At 39.0% G+C, this 24,961-nt stretch overlaps 1 protein-coding gene across 2 annotated transcripts in view; it reads left to right on the top strand.

The window, feature by feature from the left end:
* The window catches only part of invs (inversin), a 43,816-nt gene that overhangs the window by 11,572 nt on the left and 7,283 nt on the right, over nucleotides 1-24,961 (top strand). For both annotated transcript variants that reach the window (XM_060861268.1, XM_060861269.1), the window contains exons 5-16: nucleotides 1,818-1,991; nucleotides 8,352-8,519; nucleotides 8,802-8,982; nucleotides 10,947-11,056; nucleotides 11,135-11,306; nucleotides 11,925-12,080; nucleotides 12,349-12,578; nucleotides 15,824-15,930; nucleotides 17,932-18,141; nucleotides 21,116-21,357; nucleotides 21,470-21,706; nucleotides 22,004-22,367. In XM_060861268.1, the coding sequence (XP_060717251.1) occupies nucleotides 1,818-1,991; nucleotides 8,352-8,519; nucleotides 8,802-8,982; nucleotides 10,947-11,056; nucleotides 11,135-11,306; nucleotides 11,925-12,080; nucleotides 12,349-12,578; nucleotides 15,824-15,930; nucleotides 17,932-18,141; nucleotides 21,116-21,357; nucleotides 21,470-21,706; nucleotides 22,004-22,367 (2,351 nt within the window). The remainder of the gene's footprint in view (nucleotides 1-1,817; nucleotides 1,992-8,351; nucleotides 8,520-8,801; nucleotides 8,983-10,946; nucleotides 11,057-11,134; nucleotides 11,307-11,924; nucleotides 12,081-12,348; nucleotides 12,579-15,823; nucleotides 15,931-17,931; nucleotides 18,142-21,115; nucleotides 21,358-21,469; nucleotides 21,707-22,003; nucleotides 22,368-24,961) is intronic.

A 24,961-nucleotide genomic window follows, 5' to 3' on the forward strand; every position in this document is an offset into this window, starting at 1 on the left:
GCAGCTTGGCTCTGCTGATGCTTGAACCCCGATCCTCCAATCACCACCCAGCTTAAGCCTTCACTGCCTATAATGTCAATAGTAGAAATACAGGAATGTTTGGTGAGTAAGCAAATGTTTAAAACAGGAACTTGTTTGTCTTTCCCTAATATACTGTAATATTAAATGTAACTATTAAAATGTCACTATTAAAAGTTCAGTAATAAACTAAAATTACACTCGTTGGCAGGTCGCATTGGCATAAACGACTTAGCGCACTTTATTTATATTGACGATATTCCAAAGTGGGGAGCACGGTGGCTTAGTGGTTAGCACGTTCACCTCACACCTCCAGGGTTGGGGGTTCGATTCCCGCCTCCGCCTTCTGTGTGTGGAGTTTGCATGTTCTCCCCGTGCCTCGGGGGTTTCCTCCGGGTACTCTGGTTTCCTCCCCCGGTCCAAAGACATGCATGGTAGGTTGATTGGCATCTCTGGAAAATTGTCCGTATTGTGTGATTGTGTGAGTGAATGAGAGTGTGTGTGTGCCCTGCGATGGGTTGGCACTCCGTCCAGGGTGTATCCTGCCTTGATGCCCGATGACGCCTGAGATAGGCACAGGCTCCCCGTGACCCGAGAATAGTTCGGATAAGCGGTAGAAAATGAGTGAGAGAGTGAGTGAGATCTTCCAAAGTGAATTTTATTTGCATGTCTGTTTTACACACAAATTCTTAAAATCTTTGTGTTCCATTGTCATATAGCTTTCCATTGTCATATTTTCAAACCTCAAGCACAGAAGAACGACTAAGAAAAAAAGGGAATACAACACAACAGGGTGTGACGTTATGGGCTGGTGTAATGCGGCCTGAGTCCCAAAGTATTTTATTTAATTGATTTGACCATGACATTTTTGTATTAATTAAAAAACCCAAAGCTGATTTTTTAAACATGAACACGTCATATTTAAAAATATATAAATATATAAAATATATATTTTTATTTATTATATTTTTATATAAAAATATAATAAATATATTTATTCATAATTCTAATTAATGTTATGGAAGATTAGTGAAACAAGTTACTGGATCCCGTTAATGCACTGGAAACCCTACTCCAGCCTTTCTCTCCTTCTCACACATTCACTCACTCACTCTCTCTTTCTCTCTCTCTCGCTCACTTGCTTATTCTCTCTCTCTCTCTCGCTCCCTCTCTCTCTCTCTCTCTCTCTCTCTCTCAATTGCTTGATCACTCTCTCTGTCTCTCTTTCTCTTTCTTGCCTGTCAGTCCTCTGTATTCAAGTCTTTGACGTGGTGGAAAAGTTAAGGAGACGGTGTCTCTCTGACACTGGAGACTCCTTCCTTAAATATGAAATAAATGCCCACTTACTAACAGCAGCCTCATCACCATATCAACATATTTCTTTGTTAAATAACATGTTGAATGCATTTATCATGTGGAGAGTTCAGCATGTAAGTCTCTGTGAATTGGATTACTGTAGTAACAGTAATGGATTATAAGAAGCGCACTGATGTAAACCTTGCAGCCAACACAGCTGTCACATCTGCTGTTATAAGATGAATCAACAATTTCTGACTGGAATCAAGTACTGTGGTGAAAAAGATTTGATAAAACCGTAAAATTAGTAATCAGAGGAATTCAAAGAAGACAAATTTAAAAGAACATAAAAGAAAGCAGTACCTAACACCAAACCCTGAGGAACACCAACAGTTGTATTATTTGTTTTAGTTTTGTAATGAGTGAAGGCAACAATGGGATCAGGATTTAATGGACATAATATATCAAGATAAATGTGGTTGTGTATTTGTGTCTGTTTGTAGGGCAATGTTCGTTTCATGAAGTTGCTCCTGTCGCGGCATGCTAATTGGCTGTTGAAGGATCTTGAGGAAATGACACCGTTGCACTTAGCAACACGTCACTCCAACCACAAGCCTCTCTCTCTCCTGCTTAAGCACATGGCGCCTGGAGAAGTGGATACTCAGGACAGGAACAAGGTAATACAGATGCAGAGTACTGCCAGCATTTTTACACTTCTTGAAAAATTCTTTGTGTAAGACTGGGGTGAAAATGAGGTCAGCTTGTGTGTGTGTGTGTGTGTGTGTGTGTCTGCCTAAATGGGTGTGTGTGTTGTAAAACAGTTGGAGCTCTCTGTACTCTCTGATTTTGGAGGATATGAAAGCCCATTGAAATAGTCTAATAAAATATATTTTCTCAAAGCCACTGCCTGAAAGCGAGCTTGCCAGGCGCCTGCTAGGCTTAAGGTTGCCATCTTAACCTTGTGGGAGGTCACGCCGTACTATATGTGTTTCCAATGATGAAGTCCCTGAGTCATTTAGGGAGATGGCAGTGTTTAAAAAAGACTGAAAAACCCTTAAAATGTGAGTGGTAGGACTGTGACAGGCAAATAAGTGTTATTGCATCATAAAATATAAAAGCCTATCACGAGCCTGTATGCAAATGTTTTTATTCTCAGTTGTTTATTTGTAGAGTGCTTTTAATAATGACATTTTCACAAAGCAGCTTTAAAGAAATGTGAACATAGATTTGATCCATAATGATAAAGCCAGCAAAAAAAAAAGAAAAACTCCCTGAAACAGCATGTGGAAACAGATCCTCTTGGTCCTGGGTGACCCCCATTATAAATCATCACTCATCTACAATTATATACTATAAAACCCTTTACCAATAGGTTTGGAAATGTTTTCAATTTGAATGTGTATAGAATCTGCCTGAGATAACTATTGTAGCTTGGTAATATCACTGTAGAAAGTCTTAGTCTAATGAATTAACTGTAAGGTCTGGTTTAAGGTAAAAAAAACAACAAAAAACTTTCCCATTGAGAGTAACACACTAGTACTGATCAGGTCAAAGTTCATGACCCGCTGTCTATTTGCTTTTCTTACATACCACAGAGCAGGTAAATTGATAATCTAATCAAAATCAAAATACAGGATTGAACCATTGAGCATTAGGCAGTCGTGGCCAAATGGTTAGAGACTTGTAACCCGAAGGTTGTGGGTTCGAGTCTCGGGCCGGCCACGACTGAGGTGCCCTTGAGCAAGGCACCGAATCCCCCCGAACTGCTTTCCGGGTGCCGCAGCATAAATGGCTGCCCACTGCTCCGGGTGTGTGTTCACGGTGTGTGTGTGTTCACTGCTGTGTGTGTGCACTTTGGATGGGTTAAATGCAGAGAACGAATTCTGAGTATGGGTCACAGTACTTAGCCGTATGTCACGTCACTATTACTATTACTTCCTGTCATGCTGTAAAATGCTGTTAAATAGCGATGTTATCTGTGAGTACCGTAGCTATAAGACACAGTTATTGAAGTGCATACACAATGGGGATATTTGTGGCTAAAGTTATCCAGCAGAGAATGATGTAAATTCACTCTGTATGTGATTCATGTGATTCAAGATGACAGTGAGTAAGGAGCCAGTTTAATAACTAAACACAGCGGTTAATGTGGTCGGTCTTCCTGAAATCTTGCTAGCTTTCGATTTAGACTTGAGACAGAAGGAACTTTCCAGAATTGTGTTTTGTAGAAAATGTCAGAAGTATCTAAGTTTTTTTCTGTGATTGCTGTGACCAAAAATGCTAGATTTTTCTGTGGCTTTTTTCAAAATTTGTGATAAAACTAGCAGGAACTAATTGAATTGGCAAAATTGTACAGGACATACTTTGTGGTTGAGCTACAAGGAAGTTTTCAGAATTCTGTTTAGTTGAAAAGGTCAGAAGTACCTCTAGGATTTTGCAAAGTTTATTGTGTTGTAACAAAAATGTGTGATTTTTTTTCCCTTTTTAAAAAAAAATACGATTTTTTTTCTTCAAAATTTCCGATTTGTGATTTTATTTGCAGAAAACTGCTTGAATTTCCAAAATTACAAGCCAAAGATTCTTCTTTTAAACTCCTACCTGTGAAGACACATATGTAATTTCTTTCTTATGTTTGACGTACATGAATCGAAGACTTTGGTTGAATGATGATTCATTCAATTTCTGCCAAATCTGTAGAAAATCTGAGGTAATATTGAAAATATACAACCTGCTCCAAATATTGCGGAGTTTGCTTATTTCTGCTTTACTTTCTGAAATCACAAAATCCTGGAGGGACTATGAAGGGTTTTCAGACTTCCTGGAGTCCAACAGAACCGAAGTAGTTTACCTATTTTGCGCAAACCAAATTCGACCCATGAAGTATTTGGTAGACATCTAATGACCTGATTCAGGTATGGCAGTATGTCTGGATGTGGTAGATCAGTGTTTAGGGTGTTGGACTACAGATCGGAAGCTTGTAAGTTTGAATTCACGTCCAACAATCTGCCACTGCTGGGCCCCTGAGCAAGACCCTTAACCATCAATTGTTCAGTTGTATAAAATAAGACAAAACATAAGTCAATCTGGATACGGTCATCTACCAAATCCCGTAAATGTACTGCAAATGTATGTCAGGCAAATAAGAAAGAATTTTGCCCAATAGGTCATCTGATACTACTGGTCTAGAATTATTATTACAATTGTAGTATTATTAGTAATAGTTTTCCTAAAAGTAGGTTTGCTAGTAATTGCAATTAACAACGGAGCAGGAAGAGAAGCAGTGGAAACGTCCGTGGTCACTGTATTATATAGAAGGTAGAAGTATAATAGTACATAATAGCAAAATAGTAGCAGTTATAGCCGTCTCTGTACCTTCCCAGACATAATGGTAGCTTTGCTGAGCATTTTCCTGAGAACCGCTGGCATCAAGCTCTCTAGTTTAACAGACCTCATGCAGTTTTTTTATTCACTTTGGCTCCAATTACTGTAAACATTCACCCCAGTTTACTTTCCGACGCGCACACGCAGAGGCCGCTCGTACCCAACATCATTTACCATCTCATTCCAGACAAACGGCTGTTATTACGGCTTTTAAATCACAAGTCACTCAGTGTACGCGTATGGATATGTGTGCATGTGTGTGTGAGTGCGTGTATGTGTGTGTACGTTGTGGTTAACCATTCATCCACATAGAGAAGTTTTGTTGTTCATCAGCTCTAATCCGGCTGGATTTGTTGGTTTTATTATAATTTGATAAATGCAATTCTCATGATGAATCTGCCAAAAAAAAAAGATGAGCAAAAGAGACCGACGTTGTCAGGGTTTATATATTAAATCATGCTGGCCAATGTCGGTTACTCGTGTTGGACAATCTTCACATTTTTCTCAAATTAGAACTCTGAAATCTAAACCTTTTAGTGCTTTCTGATATGAAATGAAACACAATAATACAAAATTTATTTGTATAGCACTTTTAACAATGGACTCAAAGCAGCTTTACAGTTTAAAGTTCAAGATTAATATAAGACTTATATTTAAATGTTTTTGGATTTATCCCCAATGAACAAACCTGAGGTGACTGTGGTGAGGAAAAACTCCTTTAGATGGAAGAGGAAGAAACCTTGAGAGGGACCAGACTCAAAAGTGAACCTCATCCTCATTTGGGTAACAATAGAGGGTGTGATTATAAACAGTCAGAGAATGTATTGATTAGGAGGTTGTTGTCTTTAAACACCACATGTAGTTCGGATCTTCTCTTTGAAGGTCTGAAATCTTCATGAAGCGGAACACAACTGGAGCTGGTACATCTCTAGATGCCTCGTGATGGGTAGAAAAAGAGAAGTAAGTGGAGAGGAATTAGCGTAGCTGCTGTTCATAATATTTGCAAGCACTAGATGATAATGTGCATATGATCAGATGTACTGGAGCACATGGTTGTAGGTTATATGTATTATGTGTAAGCCTGGATAAACAGATATGTCTTTAATCTACATTTAAACTAGGAGAGTGTGTCTGAGCCCCGAACACTGTCAGGAAGGCTATTCCGAAGTTTAGGAGCCAAACACGAAAACCTATAGTTGATTCATTTCCTTTAACGTCATGTCCCAAAGTGGTTTCTTTGTTTTTAATCTGTTTATAGTTCTGCTCTGTTGTTACATATGTTATAGCAGCTATGGACATATGTAAAATCTTTTCACACTGCCCATAACCTTAGTTAATAATATTTAATCATTGTGCTTAATCCTTTGATCATAGGTAGAGGACATACGTTTCACATGAAACCCTGCTCCAAAGTCAATTTTGCGATGTTAACCCTACATTACGGTGGGGGAACATCAGGTGCCTCATATCAAAAGTTTTGTATTTTATTTCTGTTCTTTTGTCATTTTTCTGTTTTCTTGGCTTTGTCCATTTCAAGTGGCTTAAATCATCCAAGCAGGATTTACATGGCAATATTTTTGTCAATTGATGTGAAATCACAAGACAAGTCCTTATATGTATTTATTCAATCAGGGTTGCTGACAGTGTACTGTAAATATGCAAAGATGAAATTTAACCCAGGGTTTAGGAATGTACAGTGTGAAACATCAGATTATGTATATTTAGGATTAATTGTTAGCCCTGGGTAAAGTTTGAGTGGTGAGAAATGTATAATAAGAGGGCTCAGGGTTTATGTTCACCCAGTGTTAATTTAAAAAAAGCATGAATAGTTTTATGTTATTGGGAAACCAGTCTGGTACAAAGCTCTGACACTGGAGCCTCCTTCAATAAAAATGTGAACTAAACCTTTCTTTACAGAATGCTAACTAGCTTAGCTACCTAACTTAAAGGTGGGGTCTCTGTTGTTTGAAAGCCAATGTTGACATTTGAAATCACCAAAACAAACACGCCCCTAACCCAAATGGGTCCCACCCCTGTATTGATAGCTCCGCCCACACATACATAAGTAACCCAGGCAACTAATGGAAAGAAATGTGTCTTTATCATAGCTGAAGGGAAGAACAATACGATTGCAGATAAACAAACAAGCAAAAATGACACACAAGCATAATCATGTAAAGGACGGCATATATTAGTTCTGTGTAACAAAGCAAAACCAACGTTACTCACCTATCGAGAAGGAAAAAAGCGCCTCGGCGTCCCATCGCAGGCCTTCCCGCTCTTTCATTTCTCTCCAGCGTTGGAAAGCTGATCCTATATTAACACGTCCTACTTCTTGCCTTATCGTAAGCCTTTCTTCACTTTCTTTCTTTGTTTTTATCCTCCATGTCAATGTTAAAATTGCTTTCTGCTAATGTCACACATGCGCACTGAACACTCTCTCTGCCCATATTGACAAGACCCGCCCCTTTCTGCTCATTGACTACACATTAGCAGGGTTCCCACGCGTCCTGGAAAACCTGGAAATCCTGGAAAATTAATGACCAATGTTCCAGTCCTGGAAAACACATGGAAAATGAGAGAAAACATAAATTGTCCTGGAAAAAATCTTGTTGTCCTGGAAAATTATTTTTAAATGTTCTTGTTCATTTAAAGAACAGTTTACAACTGGTCGAAACAATTAACGTTAGTAACAGAAAGCTCTCTGTTCAGGGACGCTGAGTTTTCACGGGTTTTTTGTTATGCTGTTTAATCTCGCTGTGACGGATGACGCTGTCTTGTGTTGGCGGTTTCAGGTGCTAGGAATGGTTTAAGTGCTTGCATCTTTTCAGCAAATGGTGACGGGTAAGCAGGTTATATTAACCTTGTTAATCTGAATATCATGTGCAAGGGGAATGCACAGCAAACTAAAGCATGCATGACGGCACTGGCCTGAGAAAGGAAAGTGTATTAATATGTGCGGTCTTTTTATTTTATAAGTGTTGAAATTTCATTCACATGACAAATTGTCTTTAAAAGTATATTTAAGTAATAGCCATAAAGTGTACGCTGTTTTTAAGACTTCTGGAGAGAAGAACATATTAATTTAGGCCGTGAATCTGTGATCCTTGTCTTTTTTTTGCTAAATTTGAAATGTCCTGGAAAAGTCCTGGAAAATGATCTTTGAAAAAGAGTGGGAACCCTGATTAGTTTTGTTTTGGTTTTGTTTGGCGGCCCAACGCAGTTTTCTGAAGCATTTCTCAAACAACGGAGACCCCACCTTTAAATAACATGCACACTTTTTAAATGTATTTATCGTAAGTCTCTTTGTTAAAGTCCCTGTGATTATCGTTTCTATAGAAAAAATCATTTAAAAAAAAATCGATAGAAACCTGTGATTTTAAATACAGTTATTATATATAGACGAGAAATCAACACCTTCTGGAAAATGAGGTTGGAGAATTCAGCCATGCCGTGGTATCAGTTTATAATAGGAAAGAGATGCTCTATAAATTTGTTGATGTAATTAGAGAAGAATTTACTGTGGTGCTGAATTACTGGAAACCTCAGTTTGCTTGAAGCACTTTTCTGAGACGAGACAATGGGAACCTTTGAAGCTGAATTTGCGTGTGGGTGTGTGTGCACGTGTGTCTGTGTGTGCATGTGTGTGTATACAGCAAACAGCGCTGCACTGGAGTGCGTTCTACAACCACCCTGAACATGTGAAGCTGCTGATCAAACACGACTCGAACATCGGAATACCTGACAGCGAGGGCAAGATTCCCCTGCACTGGGCAGCTCACAGCAAGCACCCTAACGCCACACACACTGTTCGCTGCATTCTGGTGAGATCACTCACACAAACACACACACATAAGCACAAAAACAGTAAAAGTAACTCATGTTTATTACAATTTATACAACATCCGCATTGTAAAAGCTAGTCCTGAATTTGAGGTCATGTTAATTTGCCATTGGTGTGAGTTCTTAAATTTTTACTTAAGGCATTTATTAATATCAGTCACTCTTTTTTTCTAGCCACTGTGGGTCTTAACGTCAGAACTTTTCCCTAACACCTTATCACACCAATCACTTGCACTGCGTATGTGTGTGTGTGCGTGTTGTAGGACGCTGCTCCCACAGAGTCTCTTTTAAACTGGCAGGATTACGAAGGCCGGACTCCGCTTCATTTTGCAGTGGCTGATGGCAATGAAGCGGTGGTTGAAGTTTTGACTTCATACGAAGGCTGCAGCGTTACAGCCTACGACAACCTGTTCCGAACACCGCTTCACTGGGCCGCATTACTCGGTACGCTCGCTTGTTTTTATTTTATTCCAGTTCCAAAATTTGAGTTTGTGTGTAAAGTAAGCTGCGTGTGTGCTTTAGCCGATGATGACATCATTAGTTTATACAACACATGTGTAGCAGGAGTGACAGGGTAATGTTGAAGAGGTTCTTTATTTGAGATGAAGGTCAGATGAACACTGATACCTTGGTGAAACCAGACCAACACCCCGTGAAGAAGCATGAACATTCACACTCTGATTCGGACCACAGCAAACATACCACCTAATTTTGAAGACCACCTTACTCACTAACTATCCCTGTTTCATAAACTTCACGGCATGCTCATCATTTTCTCGCATAGACACCACAGGAAACGTTTTGTCCTTAGTTTTGTCACATATGCATCATTTAGTCTGTTTAATCGAACCCTGGTATGTCGTCCTTATTGCCTGATAAGATAGATAGATAGGTAGATAGGTTCACTTTAAAGTGAAGGTACGAATTTGTCTCTGAATCGAGCCAATTGCAGGACGTGAACCAAATATTCTGCATATTTTTTGGGTTGTGGACAAAATATTTTTTTTTTGACCTGCTCAAGTCAAGTCAAGAAGCTTTTATTGTCATTTCAACCATATATACTGTAGCTTTTGCAGTACACAGTGAAATGAGACGTTTCTCCAGACCCTTGTGCTACACAGAAAAAAGACAGAGCTAAGGACTTAGTAAGTTAGTCCTAGATACTTAAAGTGCATCTGTGCAACCTGGTGCAAACAGTGCAGGACAAGACAGTGCAAGACAAAAGACAAGACAGTGAGGGACAAAAGACAAAAATACATGACATCACACAAAAGACAATACACAAAAACAGCACCGACCAGTGTAAATACTGTATGTTCATCAATATTGCGTGTGCAGAAATACTGGAATGAACACATTATTATAGCAGCAGTTGTATGAGATATTGTAAAGTATTGTGCAAAACAGCAATCAACTGAAACGTGAGACAGCAAAAACAGTGCAAAGAGCAAAAACAGTGTGCAAAACTGCATGTAAACTTCATGGCACACTCATCATTCATCATGCTCATCCTTCATCATGCTGTAGAAATTTCTGGATATTTGTGCTGATGAAAAAGAAGAGAAGGAAACTTCTGGATGTGGTGAAGAAATTTTTGCTTTAATTATTTAATAATTGATATATTTAGAGCTCTGGCTCTATGCTTTGTATGCTGGGAGGACTTTTGTTCTTTCGATTTGTGCCTGTTTGTATGTAGTATGTTTTTAGTTTGACGAGCCCCTCAGCCATAGTTTGTGTCTTTGTAATGTGAAAATCAAAGCAAACCAAATAGGAAACGAACATAAAGTTTTTACTCAAATTCAGACACCTCACACATTGTGTTAGTGCTTTTAGACACTATACTAGTGTGGTTCATATTATTGTGCACCGGGTACGTAACAGCATCTGTAATTAGTACATACTACTACTCTATATAGGGAATAGAGTTTCTTCCAAGACAAACCAAAGAAAAAGGGTTCTTTGGTTGGTCCTTTGGTTGGGCAAACCATAAAAAGTTGTGTGTAGAATATTATAAGAGAGTTTCTCTTTCAGGAAAGCGCTTAAGCAGCTCCAACCCTTAATGAAGTGTGTAGGCAAACATTTAGCACTAATTACATTCACCAGCGTCAGCGGAGGTGTGGCGATATATAATTATAACTGTTCTGAAATAGACATAGTGTTTACACTATGCTGTAGCTGTATGTGTGGATATAGATGTACATTGCTGTCAGAAATGGTTTTACGTCTTTTATATCTGGCTAACAAATATTTATACAGTATACGCGTTCTGTTTTGTAAGCACAAATTGTGTCGGCTGTTAAACAGTAGATTTAAACATCCTTCTAAATGGTTTGTTATCATACGGTGAATTTGGAATACCATGTGGGATTGTAAGAATTGTGAATCTCGTGCGTCGGTTGTGTTCTCAGGTCATGCACGGATCGTTCATCTGCTGCTGGAGAGAAACAAGTCAGGGATGATCCCATCAGACAGCCAGGGAGCCACACCGCTGCACTACGGAGCTCAGAGCAACTATGCTGTAAGATACACATCCTGTATGTGTGTGTGTGTTGAAGACACATCTGTAGGTTGACACCTCTGTATATCCGCACACCAGGACACGGTGGTGGTGTTTCTGAAGCACCCATCGGTACGTGATGAGCCTGATCTGGAGGGCAGAACCGCCTTCATGTGGGCCGCTGGGAAGGGCAGCGATGATGTCATCAAAGTCGTGCTGGAGCTTAAACGAGATCTGGACATCAACATGGCTGACAAGTATGGAGGAACAGGTGAGTCTGAGTCAGCCACTTTAAACATTGACATGTAAACTTCAAAGAGAAACAGATGAACAAACTAGATAGATAGATAGATAGATAGATAGATAGATAGATAGATAGATAGATAGATAGATAGATAGATAGATAGATAGATAGATAGATAGATAGGTGGCTAGATAGATAGATAGATAGATAGATAGATAGATAGATAGATAGATAGATAGATAGATAGATAGATAGATAGGTGGCTAGATAGATAGATAGATAGATAGATAGATAGATAGATAGATAGATAGATAGATAGATAGATAGATAGATAGATAGATAGGTGGCTAGATAGGTGGCTAGATAGATAGATAGATAGATAGATAGATAGATAGATAGATAGATAGATAGATAGATAGGTGGCTAGATAGATGGATGGATGGATGGATGGATGGATGGATGGATGGATGGATGTCTTGCTGCATCGGTATAGCACCAAGGTTTATATCAAAAGGCAACATAACTCAAGTCTTGGAAAAGCAATTTCTTAAGATAGACAGAATAAACAATACAGATGCTATTCTCCTGATAAAAGCTTGAAAATTTGGTTTGATAGATGCTGAGTGATTGATGATATGGTTTCAGCACTGCATGCAGCTGCACTCTCAGGCCATGTATCCACTGTACGGTTGTTGATGGAAAAAGGAGCCATGGTGGACCCTCTGGATGTGATGAAACACACCCCTCTGTTCCGCGCCTGTGAGATGGGCCACCGTGACGTTATTCTCACCCTTATCAAAGGTATCACACTGTATGCTAATGAGGAGATCTAACACATATTACTGTTACGCTGTAGTGCTTCACCATTGGCCCTCAGATTTGCTGCTTCATTTGTGTAGTCAAGAACAAAGCTATCTAATACAGGTTAGAAGCTGCGAGAGATCTGAATACAGATACTGTCTCTAAAATCTGACACATAATGTGTGTATGGGTTGTGAGAGGATGCATGGAACATGGAAACAAATGCATTTGTAGTCAGTCTAAACAGAATAATGTGTGTATGTTTTAGGTGGGGCACGTGTGGACTTGGTGGACACAGACGGTCATTCTGCGCTGCACTGGGCAGCGCTGGGCGGAAATGCAGAGGTGTGCGAGGTGTTGATGGAGAACGGGCTCGGACCAAACCTGCAGGATCATGCAGGCAGGACGCCGCTGCAGTGCGCTGCGTACGCAGGGTATATAAATTGCATGGCCCTGCTTATCCAGCATGATGCTGACCCCAACATCCAGGATAAAGAGGTATGGAACAAACAAAGGGTAAAACACCGTGGGATGGAAATAATTAAGAACTGGGTGGTACAATGCTTTGTTGTTGCTTGGCATAAATACAGAAAATACGATTTATTCTTTCAATACTGCAGCAGTTTGCTAACGATTACTTTTTTATCTATTAATGAAAGGCACACTTTAATCGTTTATAATTCTTGAACATCTACAAAGTGATTTAGGTCTTATTATCAGTTGTGTTATAATAGATATGAGCCAGCATCTCTTTTTTCCTGTCTCTTTACATTAATAAAAACAAAACACAAATTCTGTTCTGAAGACATTCGATTTCAATTCAATTCGACTTTATTCGTGTAGCACTATAAAGTTCGGACATTGTCACGAAACACAAAACAAGAAATATATCTACATTTCGAATTTAAATCTGTCCCAGTGGAAAACATTCAAACATAAGACCTGAAAGTGGAGAATCCTCAGTAATAATAAGTGTTAAATAAATGTCTCCTTATAGAAATTTTATCATATGAACTATTATACAGGGTTCCCACGCGTCCTGGAAAACCTGGAAATCCTGGAAAATTAATGACCAATGTTCCAGTCCTGGAAAACACATGGAAAATGAGAGAAAACATAAATTGTCCTGGAAAAAAATCATCTTGTCCTGGAAAATTATTATTTTTAAATGTTCTTGATCATTTAAAGAACAGTTTACAACTGATCGAAACAATTAACGTTAGTAACAGAAAGCGCTCTGTTCAGGGACGCTGAGTTTTCATGGGTTTTTTGTTATGCTGTTTAATCTCGCTGTGACGGATGACGCAGTCTTGTGTTGGCGGTTTCAGGTGCTAGGAATGGTTTAAGTGCTCGAATGTTTTCAGCAAATGGTGACGGGTAAGCAGGTTATATTAACCTTGTTAATCTGAATATCATGTGCGAGGGGAATGCACAGCAAACTAAAGCATGCATGACGGCATTGGCCTGAGAAAGGAAAGGGTATTAATATGTGCGGTCTTTTTATTTTATAAATGTTGAAATTTCATTCACATGACTAGGACTGGGCGGTATGACGGTATATTCCGTTTCCGCGGAATAAAATGTCTACCGTTACAGGTTTTTCTATTCCGTGCATACCGTGAAATTTAAATTAGTGGGTGTGGTTAACTTCACGTGTACCACGCCTGAATCTGAGAACGATTGAGAAGCGCCACATAAGCGTAGATAAGAAGAAAAACATGGAGAAACGAGGCGCGACATCAGTGGTATGGACGTGGTTCGGGTTTACAAAGGCTGACAAAGAGCAGACAAATGTGATTTGCAAACTGTGTCACACGAATGTAACCGTTAGCCATGCTTTCACGAGTAACTTGTTTTATCATCCAAAAATGAAGTCTGTTCTCTTTAAACTCTAAAAATGAGGCCTATTTATTGTTATGGTGAGGTTGATCTAAAAGTTGAGTCTCGTTCACTACTAATGCTAAATAAAAGAAAAATGAATAAAATAAGACGAGAAAGCCTATTCTTTATTTTTAAAGTGTTAAAGTGATGTTCATACCCCCCAGTCATGTTTAATATATTGAGCACGTTCCTTTTGTTGATTTACCTGAAAAATTATTATTCCGTGATATATACCGCTACCGTGAAATAAAATAACTTATTCTGTGAAACAGATTTTTGGTCATTCCGCCCACCCGTACACATGACAAATTGTCTTTAAAAGTAATCCATCCACACAGTCCCCAAACCTGTTTTATGAGCGATATAAGAAGTCAAAATTAGATATTCTACTGACGCGATGCACAGCGAATCATACATTGAACAATTATTAGCATGCTCAAAGTGCAGCACAGACTAGTGTTGTAAACATAAGGTGAAGGCCGGTAACATATAATATAGGTTTACTTATATAAACTTAAAAACACGTTTGCAAATGTGATATTGATTTTTGCAACAGTTCACTAAACAAGAAGTTAAGTGACTTCCTTTCTATCCTTCAATAACCATAGTAGTTCTAAACAAAGCCGTAGCAAAACGTTTTTAGCAACATACAATACAGTGTCGTTTCTTTGAATATGCGTTTATTAACGAATCGTTTGTGAAAGTGAGTTAATGACGCATTTATAAATACCGAGAGAGAAAGCATGACTTCACCTTACTGTCAAAATCAAATGCCTATCGAAAAAGTGTCACAGAGAAAAGCTAGCAGCTCTAGAACAAAGTTTGGAAAACATGCAAGAGAGTTAGAAGCAACTACACTAAAAAGTTCAAAAGGATACTGTTCATTGGAGCTTAATGCAGTGAATGTTTTGGACAGACAATTAAATGTTGTTTATTCATTCATTATTCATTATAATAAAGTGAAGAGTTTAACTTCACAAGCTCTGTGTGTGTATATCTGGTGTTTTTCTAATTTTATAGTTAAGTAATAGAACATAAGAGAAGAACATATTACTTTAGGCCTTGAATCTGTGATCCTTGTCTTTTTTTCCTAAATTTGAAATGTCCTGGAAAAGTCCTGGAAAATGATCTCTGAAAAAGAGTGGGAACCCTGATATACATTTTAAACATGCTTTTAAAATATAATTTTTTTAGTCATTAATTATCATCTGCCATACAGGTATCTGTATAGTTGTAAGTTATAGATATAGAAACCTGATATATTAAAACAAATTCATTAGTATAAGCTGTTATTACCTTGCCACCTTCTGACCAATCAGGTTTGAGAATTCAGTCACTCTGGGGTATATGGTGACGTGACCCACTATTAAATGAAACAAATGAAACTTTGATCTTGTTTACTGACAGTAGTAGGAACTCTTAAGACTAATACACAGAGTCAATATTCAGTGTTAACAGACACCATTTAATACTGTGTCCTGTGATTTCTCACTATTTTAAATAAAACACTATTAAACCACAAACCTCACCACTGTAAACCTTTGTTTGATAAATGTTTTAAACAATAAAAGTTTTTCTAATGATCCTAATAGTGTGTGTGTGTGTGTGTGGTGTATGTATGTGTGTGTGTGGTGTGTGTGTGTGAATGTGTCGGTGTGCATTGTGTTTGTGTATGTCTGTGTGTGTGTGTGTGTGTGTGAATGTGTCGGTGTGCGTTGTGTTTGTGTGTGTGTTTGTGTGTGTATGTCCATGTGTGTATGTTTGTGTGTGTATGTGAATATGTGTCGGTGTGCGTTGTGTTTGTGTGTGTATGTTTGTGTGTGTGTGTGTGTGTGTGTGTGTGTGTGTGTGTGTGTGGTAAGGGGAGGACGGCGCTTCATTGGTCATGTAATAATGGTTATTTGGATGCTGTGAAACTTCTTTTGGGATGTGGAGCCTTTCCTAACCACATGGAGCATACAGAGGAGAGGTAATCTACAGCTAAGTACTCACACATACACACATACACACATACACATCTATACCATGCATATCACTATAAACATCACTGACTCTGTGATTCATGGTGCTGTGACATTTGAAGGGCGTCAATAATTGTGTTGACTGTTAAGTACAAAAACAGAACAGAGATGGTATGAATAATAAATAATGAAAGTGATTATTCCTCTTATACTGCATCGGTGCCATTCATAGTAATTTATAATGTGTTAATGAATGACTTGCCATGCTTAAAAAAAAAATTATAGATATGTTTAATGACATAAAACATCAGCAAAACAAGTGAGTTCCTGTTGTTACTTTGGTTAGAGCTACTATTAGCAGTTATTCTGTCACTAGTCTCTAATTTTCTTTCTTTTTTCAAGTTAATAAGACAAAAAAAAACAGCTTGTCATGTTACAGAGAATCCGGTAAAGAGCAAAATCCTCTATTCTGAAGATTCCCATGAGCTACAACAGTGAAAATGCACATCAGGTTCCACTCCTGTCAGAGAAGAACATGACTCCAAGGCACAGACTCACCCAAACTGGACAGGTGAAGATTAGGAAAAATAATCACCTGGACTGTTTCCTGTCTTCTGTCCAGTTTGATTGAGTCTCTATTCATAATAGACTCTGATTCCTGTTTCCATCTGACAGGAGAGGAACCTGATGTGTTCTTCTGCTGTTGTAGCTCATCCACCTCAATGTTTAATGTGTTGTGTGTTCTGAGATGCTTTTCTGTTCATCACGGTTGTAAAATGAAAGTGAAAGTGACGTGACATACGACTAAGTACTGTATGGTGACCCATACTCAGAAATGCTGCGGCCCCCTGGGAGCAGTTGGGGGGGTTCGGTGCACCACAGGGCACCTCAGTCGTAAAGAGCGCTTATTTGAGTTTCTGTAGACTTTGTGTCGGCTTACACCAGTCCGATCAATCTTATCTCATCCGATCTCTCTCATCAAGAACATATTTCAGACTGCAGACTCTCTACAGGATGTTTTTTTTTTAATCTCACAATTCTGTGTAAACAATAGAGACTGTGTTACGGTGGCCGAGAAGTGCAAAACACATTAACAAATCCGAATACACATTAACAAATCCGAATACACATTAACAAATCAGAATGCACATTAACAAATCCGAAAACAAATTAACAAATCCGAAAACACAACGACAAGTCAGACAACCCAGAAACGGTAGTGTATCGTTTTTGAATGGAAACTTACCGACACCTGTCACTCAAGATATACAGGTATGGAATCTTATGTGTAATGTGTAAAGTTCTCCGTTTAAATATAAGACAATAACAGAATTAATCCACAGTAATCCATTCCATCCATCCATTCCAACTTTTCCCTGCGGCAGACTGTTGAACGTCATGTATACCTTGAGTGACAGGTGTCTTGTCCTTGTTAATGTGTTTTGGGATTTGTTAATTTGTTTTCGGATTTGTTAATTTGTTTTGCACTTCTCGGCCACCGTACTGTTGTCTGTGAAAATCACAGATCAACAGTTTCTGAGATAATCACAGAAATCCCATTTTTTTTTCGATCTGATGATTGATGTGAACATTAACTGAAGCTCCTGACCTGCATCTGCGTGATTTTATGCATCGTCATTCAGGCACGTGATTAAGTGATTGTATATATATTGTATTATATATATTATATATAATACAATATTATATTATTGTATAATAATATAATATTGTATTATATTATAGATTATAGATTATATATATAACTGCATATATGTGCAGGTATATTGCAGGTGTTCCTATTAAAGTGACCACCACATACACCACAAAAAATCTAAATTCTTGTGCACAATAATATTTTCTTTTAGTTATTTTGAGGGGAAAAAAAAACACAATCTAATATGAAATGTTTCATATTTGTAGACCACACACAGTGACAGAAAACACATATATGCTGTGTGTATACATGGAATGTATGATGTACATGTGTGTGTTTGTGTGTGTGTGTGCAGGTACACTCCTCTGGACTATGCCTTGTTGGGAGAGCACCAGGAGGTGACACAGTTCCTATTGGAGCACGGTGCACTGTCCATCGCTGCCATCCAAGATATCGCTGCCTCGTCTATTCAGGCTTTGTACAAAGGCTATAAAGTGCGACGAGCTTTCAAGGAGCGCAAGAACCTCTTAATGAGGCATGAGCAGCTCCGTAAAGATGCAGCCAAGTGAGACACACACATACACGTTTGTCTTAATATTCAAGGTCAAAATTATCAGGGTTTCCAATTCTTCTGGGGTCATTTGGTTCCCATCAAGAAACAGATAAATACACACACACACAGATCTGACCCATCTAAGCCATCGCTTGATTTTATGATGCCAGAAATCTAATTATCACCCCAAGATATTTAGTTTGTGTTTGTTTGTGTGTATGTATGTGTGTATGTGTGTGTATGTGTGTGTATCAGTGTGTGAATCTGTGGGTGTAATTATCACCCCAAGATATTTAGTTTGTGTGTGTTTGTGTGTGTATGTATGTGTGTGTTTGTGTGTATTTATGTATGTGTGTATGTGTGTGTTTGCGTGTGTATGTATGTATGTGTGCGTGTGTATGTGTGCGTGTGTGTATGTGTGTGTGTATCAGTGTGTGAATCTGTGTGTGTAATTATCACCCCAAGATATTTAGTTTGTGTGTGTTTGTGTGTGTATGTATGTGTGTGTTTGTGTGTGTATGTATGTGTGTATGTGTGTGTTTGCGTGTGTATGTATGTATGTGTGCGTGTGTATGTGTCCGTGTGTGTATGTGCGTGGTGTATGTTCATGGTGTATGTGTGTGTATGTGTGTGTGTATCAGTGTGTGAATCTGTGTGTGTAATTATCACCCCAAGATATTTAGTTTGTGTGTGTTTGTGTGTGTATGTATGTGTGTGTTTGTGTGTGTATGTATGTATGTATGTATGTATGTATGTGTGTATGTGTGTGTTCGCGTGTGTATGTATGTATGTGTGCGTGTGTATGTGTGTGTATGTGCGTGGTGTATGTTCATGGTGTATGTGTGTGTATGTGTGTGTGTATCAGTGTGTGAATCTGTGTGTGTAATTATCACCCCAAGATATTGACAAATCTGTAAAAAGTAAAATTCACTGGAATGAAATGTTGTTGCTCCAGGACCAGGGTACAACACATAATGTTACACACCAGCATATAAAGTGCAAATACACAAGAGTGTGAGATACAGTAAGTGCATTACAATAAATATACAGAGCAGGACAATAAGTACACAGAACTGGACAATAAATGAGTAGATAATAAGAACTAAGAGATGGGTGTTGAACCAAAGCTGATATTTGTGACATACACACAAAGATTGGTCATTTTTTTCATTCACCTTGCTACTAAGCTAAAATTATATGAACACAATCTCACATGTAATTCGATGTAAAAAATTGTTCATTACAGGAATGAAGCAAATCACATGCAGTGTAATATTGAAAAATTCATTTAGCTATTGCTGAGCTTCAGTCAAAATTTCAAACGAGTCATTTTGACACCGACAGAACATAAAGGTTAAGAGGACGCGACAATTGTTTTAGCTACATTTCAATTTGCGAGCGAGCGCAGCGTATGATCAGATTAGTGGCTGACACGCTTAGTGACTGATTAACATAATGGATGGCTTTGTATATGAATACGGCATCAGGCAGATTAACATGTGGATATTTGCTAGGGCTCATTTATCTGCCTGTCTGATTTGCAGTGTGATTAAACAACACTGTCAGCTTCTTACTGCCGAGAGAGAGAGAGAGAGAGACAGACAGACAGGCAGACAGACGGAGAGATAGAGAGACTGACGGAGAGATATATATATAGAGGGAGAAAGAGACAGACGGAGAGATATATAGACAGTGAGAAAGAGACAGACAGACAGAGCGATAGAATGAGAGAGAGAGAGACAGAAAGACCGATAGAGAGATACGGACAGAGACGGAGACAGAAAGACAGAGAGAGAGAGAGGGACAGAGAGAGAGAGAGAGAGACAGACAGACAGACCAATAGAGAGAGAGAGAGACAGACAAAGCGATATATATATATATATATATATATATATATATTTATATATATATATATATATATATTTATATATATATATATATTTATATATAGAGAGAGAGAGAGAGAGAGAGAGAGAGAGAGAGAGAGAGAGAGAGAGAGAGAGAGAGAGAGAGAGAGAGAGAGAGAGACAGACAGACAGACAGACAGACGGAGAGATAGAGAGAAACCGAGAGAGAGATAGATACAAACAGACGGAGAGAGAGCTAGACATATAGAAATGTAGAAATACAGACACACAGAGAGATAGAGAGAGAGAGACTGACAGAAAAACAAAAGGGAGATTTGCTCGTCTATTAATTGGGCAGTGTTCAGCTGTTTTATGTGACATTTAGAATCTGTCAGCATGCAGGATGAGTGAAGACACACAGACATGCAAACACAAATATTCTGTCTAAACACAGCACACACCCACACACACACACACACACACACACACACACACACACACATGTACTTTTCCAGGAATCTGTAATCTAAAGCATTTTCCTTCTCCTTTTCTACCTCCTCTGTTCTTTTATCCTTTTTACATATTCTGTAAAATCCTTTCATACCTTTTGTTCCGGTTCCTCTTTTTCTTTGACACCTGCCACGTTCACTAACCCTAACCCTATCTGGACCACTTGGATTTGTTTGATTTGAGGATGTGCTGGTGTTTTATTCCACTTCACCCACAACAATTTGTTAACGACTATAAGGTTTAGTTTATCAATGAACATCAAATCAATAACGTTAAACATTCTGTAGTTACAATGATAGTTTGTCCCTGTTATCACTTATGTTATAGCAGCTATAAACAGACATTCCCTCACCAGTCTCTCTTTCTTTTTTTTTCTTTTTTCCTCTTTTAAAAAAAAACACTTGATTTTAATTAGAAAGCTTATCGAGATTTGAGAATTTAACAACGCTGTGTGTAGAGTAAGCCATAATTTAAGAAACCCTTGTCTTATTATTTTTTAGATACTGGTGCATCAAAATGTGATTTTTATTATTATTATTGTTATTATTAAGACTTTTTTTTTATTTAAACAGCTCTATTTATATGGATATATTCATGCACATTGATCTGATGTCCCCGTGTATTTGTAGGAAGAGGGAAGAGGAGCGCAGGCGTGAAGCCGAACAGCAGCTCTCATTGGCCGGAGAACAGCATCCCAAGATCTCATTGGTCCAGGTTGGAAGTGAGAGGCCGCCGTTGGCGTCTACTGAACTCAGCGGTGAGATGAAAGACATGAAGCCGAAAGGTTACAAACATCGAAAATCATCAAAGGCACTTCGAAGCCAGTCACATGACAGGACTGAGAAAAAGACCAAAAAGCCAAAAGAGCCAGGTGAGCTGATGTGATACATTACTCTCTGATGGGATACATTACACTCACAATATATCCAACTTTGTTTCTGTGTATTTAACCATCTTAACATTTAAAACCTACTTGCTTTCAGAGCACAGGGCTGAAACTCCAGACACCTCACAGCTGTCTGCTTTAAATCTGCCCATCACCTCTCAGAGCACCAACAGCTCAGACACAAGAACAGATGTGTGTGTGAGCGGTGTGTATACGTCTGAGGAGTGTGTAGCAAGGCCAGAGCGTCATTCTCCAGCAGGGTCCAGCAGACCGGGCAGTGCCAGACACACACACCCTGCTCATTCAAGACCCAGGACTTCAGGTCGCACTCCAGGTTGGGCTTCTTTAATGATAGATGAACATGTGATGTTGGTTAACTTTCTGTACCAGAGACCAAACATGGAATTTGTACATGTTTTGGGGATGTGTTCAGCATTGCATTTCTTTATCATGTCAAACTCCACAGTGGTGGGACCCCAGAGAGTGTGGGACATTAATGACTCAGATGAAAACAGACACTCAGCGTTTTAAGAATTTTCTAGTTTTTACCTAGCCTAGTATGGTGATATCATGTCTGTTCTCCAAGGTGTTATCTTCAACCACAAAATGTTTTGGTCATAATTCTACACAGAGTCCAAGACAAGCAATCCAGCTGTGGCATCCCTTCCCGTAGCTGTCGATAAATCCAGCACCTTCGTCTCGGTTCCTATGCAAGCAGGACGGGAGAAGAGCAGAACGAGAGACTCAAGGGCCGAGAGAGAAATGGAGAAGCAGGCCAGGTCCAGGAACGAGAAGGAGCGAAGGACCGAGAGAGAGGAGGAGAAGAGCTCGAGGATTGAAAGAGAGGCAGATCCCTTTTCAGAAAGAGAAAGAGAGAGAGGTTGGTGCAAAGAGGTCGAAAAGGAAAAACGAACGGAAAAAGAAAAGGAGCACAGAAGAAAGAGTCTCCAAAGAAGGAATCAAGCGGCGAGAGTAATACAGACAGCGTGGAGGAGGTACTAACATTTTATTTCCATATTTGTTTATACACAATCTGTCTATAAACTTTAATGAAAGTTAAACAGCGACAGTTGAAAGATCTAACACAGAAAAATAACGCTGCATGGAGACGTTGGGCATAATGGTAGTGCCCATATGTCGCCCACATGTGGCCGCTCTGACTGCGGTCTGGCTCTCTGCCCACCTGCACACTAACACTTCACTGGGGGAGTTTTTGGCTCGGTATGGCGTGTGTGTGTGAGCGTGTATGTGGAGAATAGTTTGGTTAAGAGCGGCTAAAAGTTCATGCTGCTGAGCTAAGCTGTACTTTGCTAATGGCTTTATCAAAATAATGGGTTACAGAGACTCCCTTAATAACACAAAAACACACATGGACTCTTAAAAAAAGCTGGGTTTCTTTGATGAACACTAGGGATGTTGCGGTAAACTGTGTACCATGCTATTAAGTCGTTTTGACTATTGCACCATAAACAGCTGAAATTTTCATTCAGACGTTTTCATTGTTCATGGGCCAAAAAAATGCAGCCTGTCTGTCACTTACCTCGTCATCCGATATAACGTACACTATCGGTTAGGTGTTGAACCTCGGGGTACGTATGACTTCCGATTTATACCCATCATGCTTGTGGAACTCGTATATGCATGCTTGAACTGTTAACGTATGAATTTGTAAGGCTGTAAACTCACTGTTTCCTAATTGAGTACTAGAGCTGCTTTTGATTTTAACAGCTCAGACAAAAAGCTGCCACATCAACATTAGCTTTAATTTACAGACAGTAGCATTGTCTGGGTGACCTATTGCGCCACTGAATCGGAATCAACACACACAAAAACAGGCTCGCTTCCAGTTAAGGCTCGTGTTGAGACTGAACATGCTATAGACTTGAATGTAAAAGTAAAATGCGTGATGTGTGAATAGAATAGAAGCATTTAGTTTTGTCACATATACATTACACCACAGCGAAATACTTTTCTTCGCATATAGTACAGGGTCAGCCATAATACAGCAAAATATATATATATATATATATATATATATATATATATATATATATATATATATATATATATATATATACAGTTGTGTTCAAAATTATTCAACCCCCAATGCTGTAAATGGTTTTAGGGAATTTAGTGTACATTTGTAATTGTATTCAGAATGAAATCCTACAAGGACTTCTTAAAGAACCATATGCAACTAAAATGACATCAATTAGTTTTGTAATACAGTAGTAAATGTTTCTTTTGTGAATTCTTCATTGACGTAATTATTCAACCCCTTAAAGACTACCACTCTGAAGAACAGAGGTTCAATGAAGTGTTTTCAATCAGGTATTGAAAACACCTGTGGATATCAGGGAGCAGCAATAAAGCCTAATAAGCACCAATTAGGTAGCTTTAAAATGACTGTGATACTCAGCTCCTTCTAGACATTTACTGGTGTGGTTACAAACATGGTGAGGTCAAGAGAATGGTCCAGGAAGACAAGAGAACAGGTGATTACTCTTCACAGGAAGGGCAATGGCTATAAGAAGATTGCAAAGATGTTAAACATACCAAGAGACACCATAGGAAGCATCATTCGCAAATTCAAGGCAAAGGGCACTGTTGAAACGCTACCTGGTCGTGGCAGAAAGAAGATGCTGACTTCGACTGCTGTGCGCTACCTGAAGCGTAGAGTGGAGAAAAGTCCCCGTGTGACTGCTGAGGAACTGAGAAAAGATTTGTCAGATGTGGGTACTGAAGTTTCTGCTCAGACAATACGGCGCACCCTGCGTAATGAAGGCCTCCATGCCAGAACTCCCAGGCGCACCCCCTTGCTGTCCCCAAAGAATAAGAAGAGTCGACTGCAGTATGCCAAAAGTCATGTGGACAAACCACAGAAGTTTTGGGATAGTGTTCTGTGGACTGATGAAACAAAATTAGAACTGTTTGGGCCCATGGATCAACGCTATGTTTGGAGGAGGAAGAACAAGAAAAGAACACCTTGCCTACTGTGAAGCATGGCGGGGGGTCAATCATGCTTTGGGGCTGTTTTGCTTCTGCAGGTACTGGGAAGCTTCAGCGTGTGCAAGGTACCATGAATTCTCTTCAGTACCAGAAGATATTGGATGACAATGTGATGCAGTCCGTCACAAACCTGAGGCTTGGAAGACGTTGGACCTTTCAACAGGACAATGATCCCAAGCATACCTCCAAGTCCACTAGAGCATGGTTGCAGATTAAAGGCTGGAACATTTTGAAGTGGCCATCGCAGTCACCAGACTTAAATCCGATTGAGAACCTCTGGTGGGACTTAAAGAAAGCAGTTGCAGTGCGCAAGCCTAAGAATGTGACTGAACTGGAGGCTTTTGCCCATGATGAATGGGCGAAAATACCCGTAGATCGCTGCAAGACACTTGTGTCAAGCTATGCTTCACGTTTAAAAGCTGTTATAACTGTAAAAGGATGTTGTACTAAGTACTAAGATTGAATGTCACTTGGGGGTTGAATAAAACTGATAATGATGTGAGCTCAGAAAAGACATTTGTGGTTATTTCATTATAAATGTTATGTTATATTTGTCTGACCTACATGTGCCTCTTTGATT

This window comes from Tachysurus vachellii, chromosome 25 (genome assembly GCF_030014155.1).
Source record: "Tachysurus vachellii isolate PV-2020 chromosome 25, HZAU_Pvac_v1, whole genome shotgun sequence".
Lineage (NCBI taxonomy): Eukaryota > Metazoa > Chordata > Actinopteri > Siluriformes > Bagridae > Tachysurus > Tachysurus vachellii.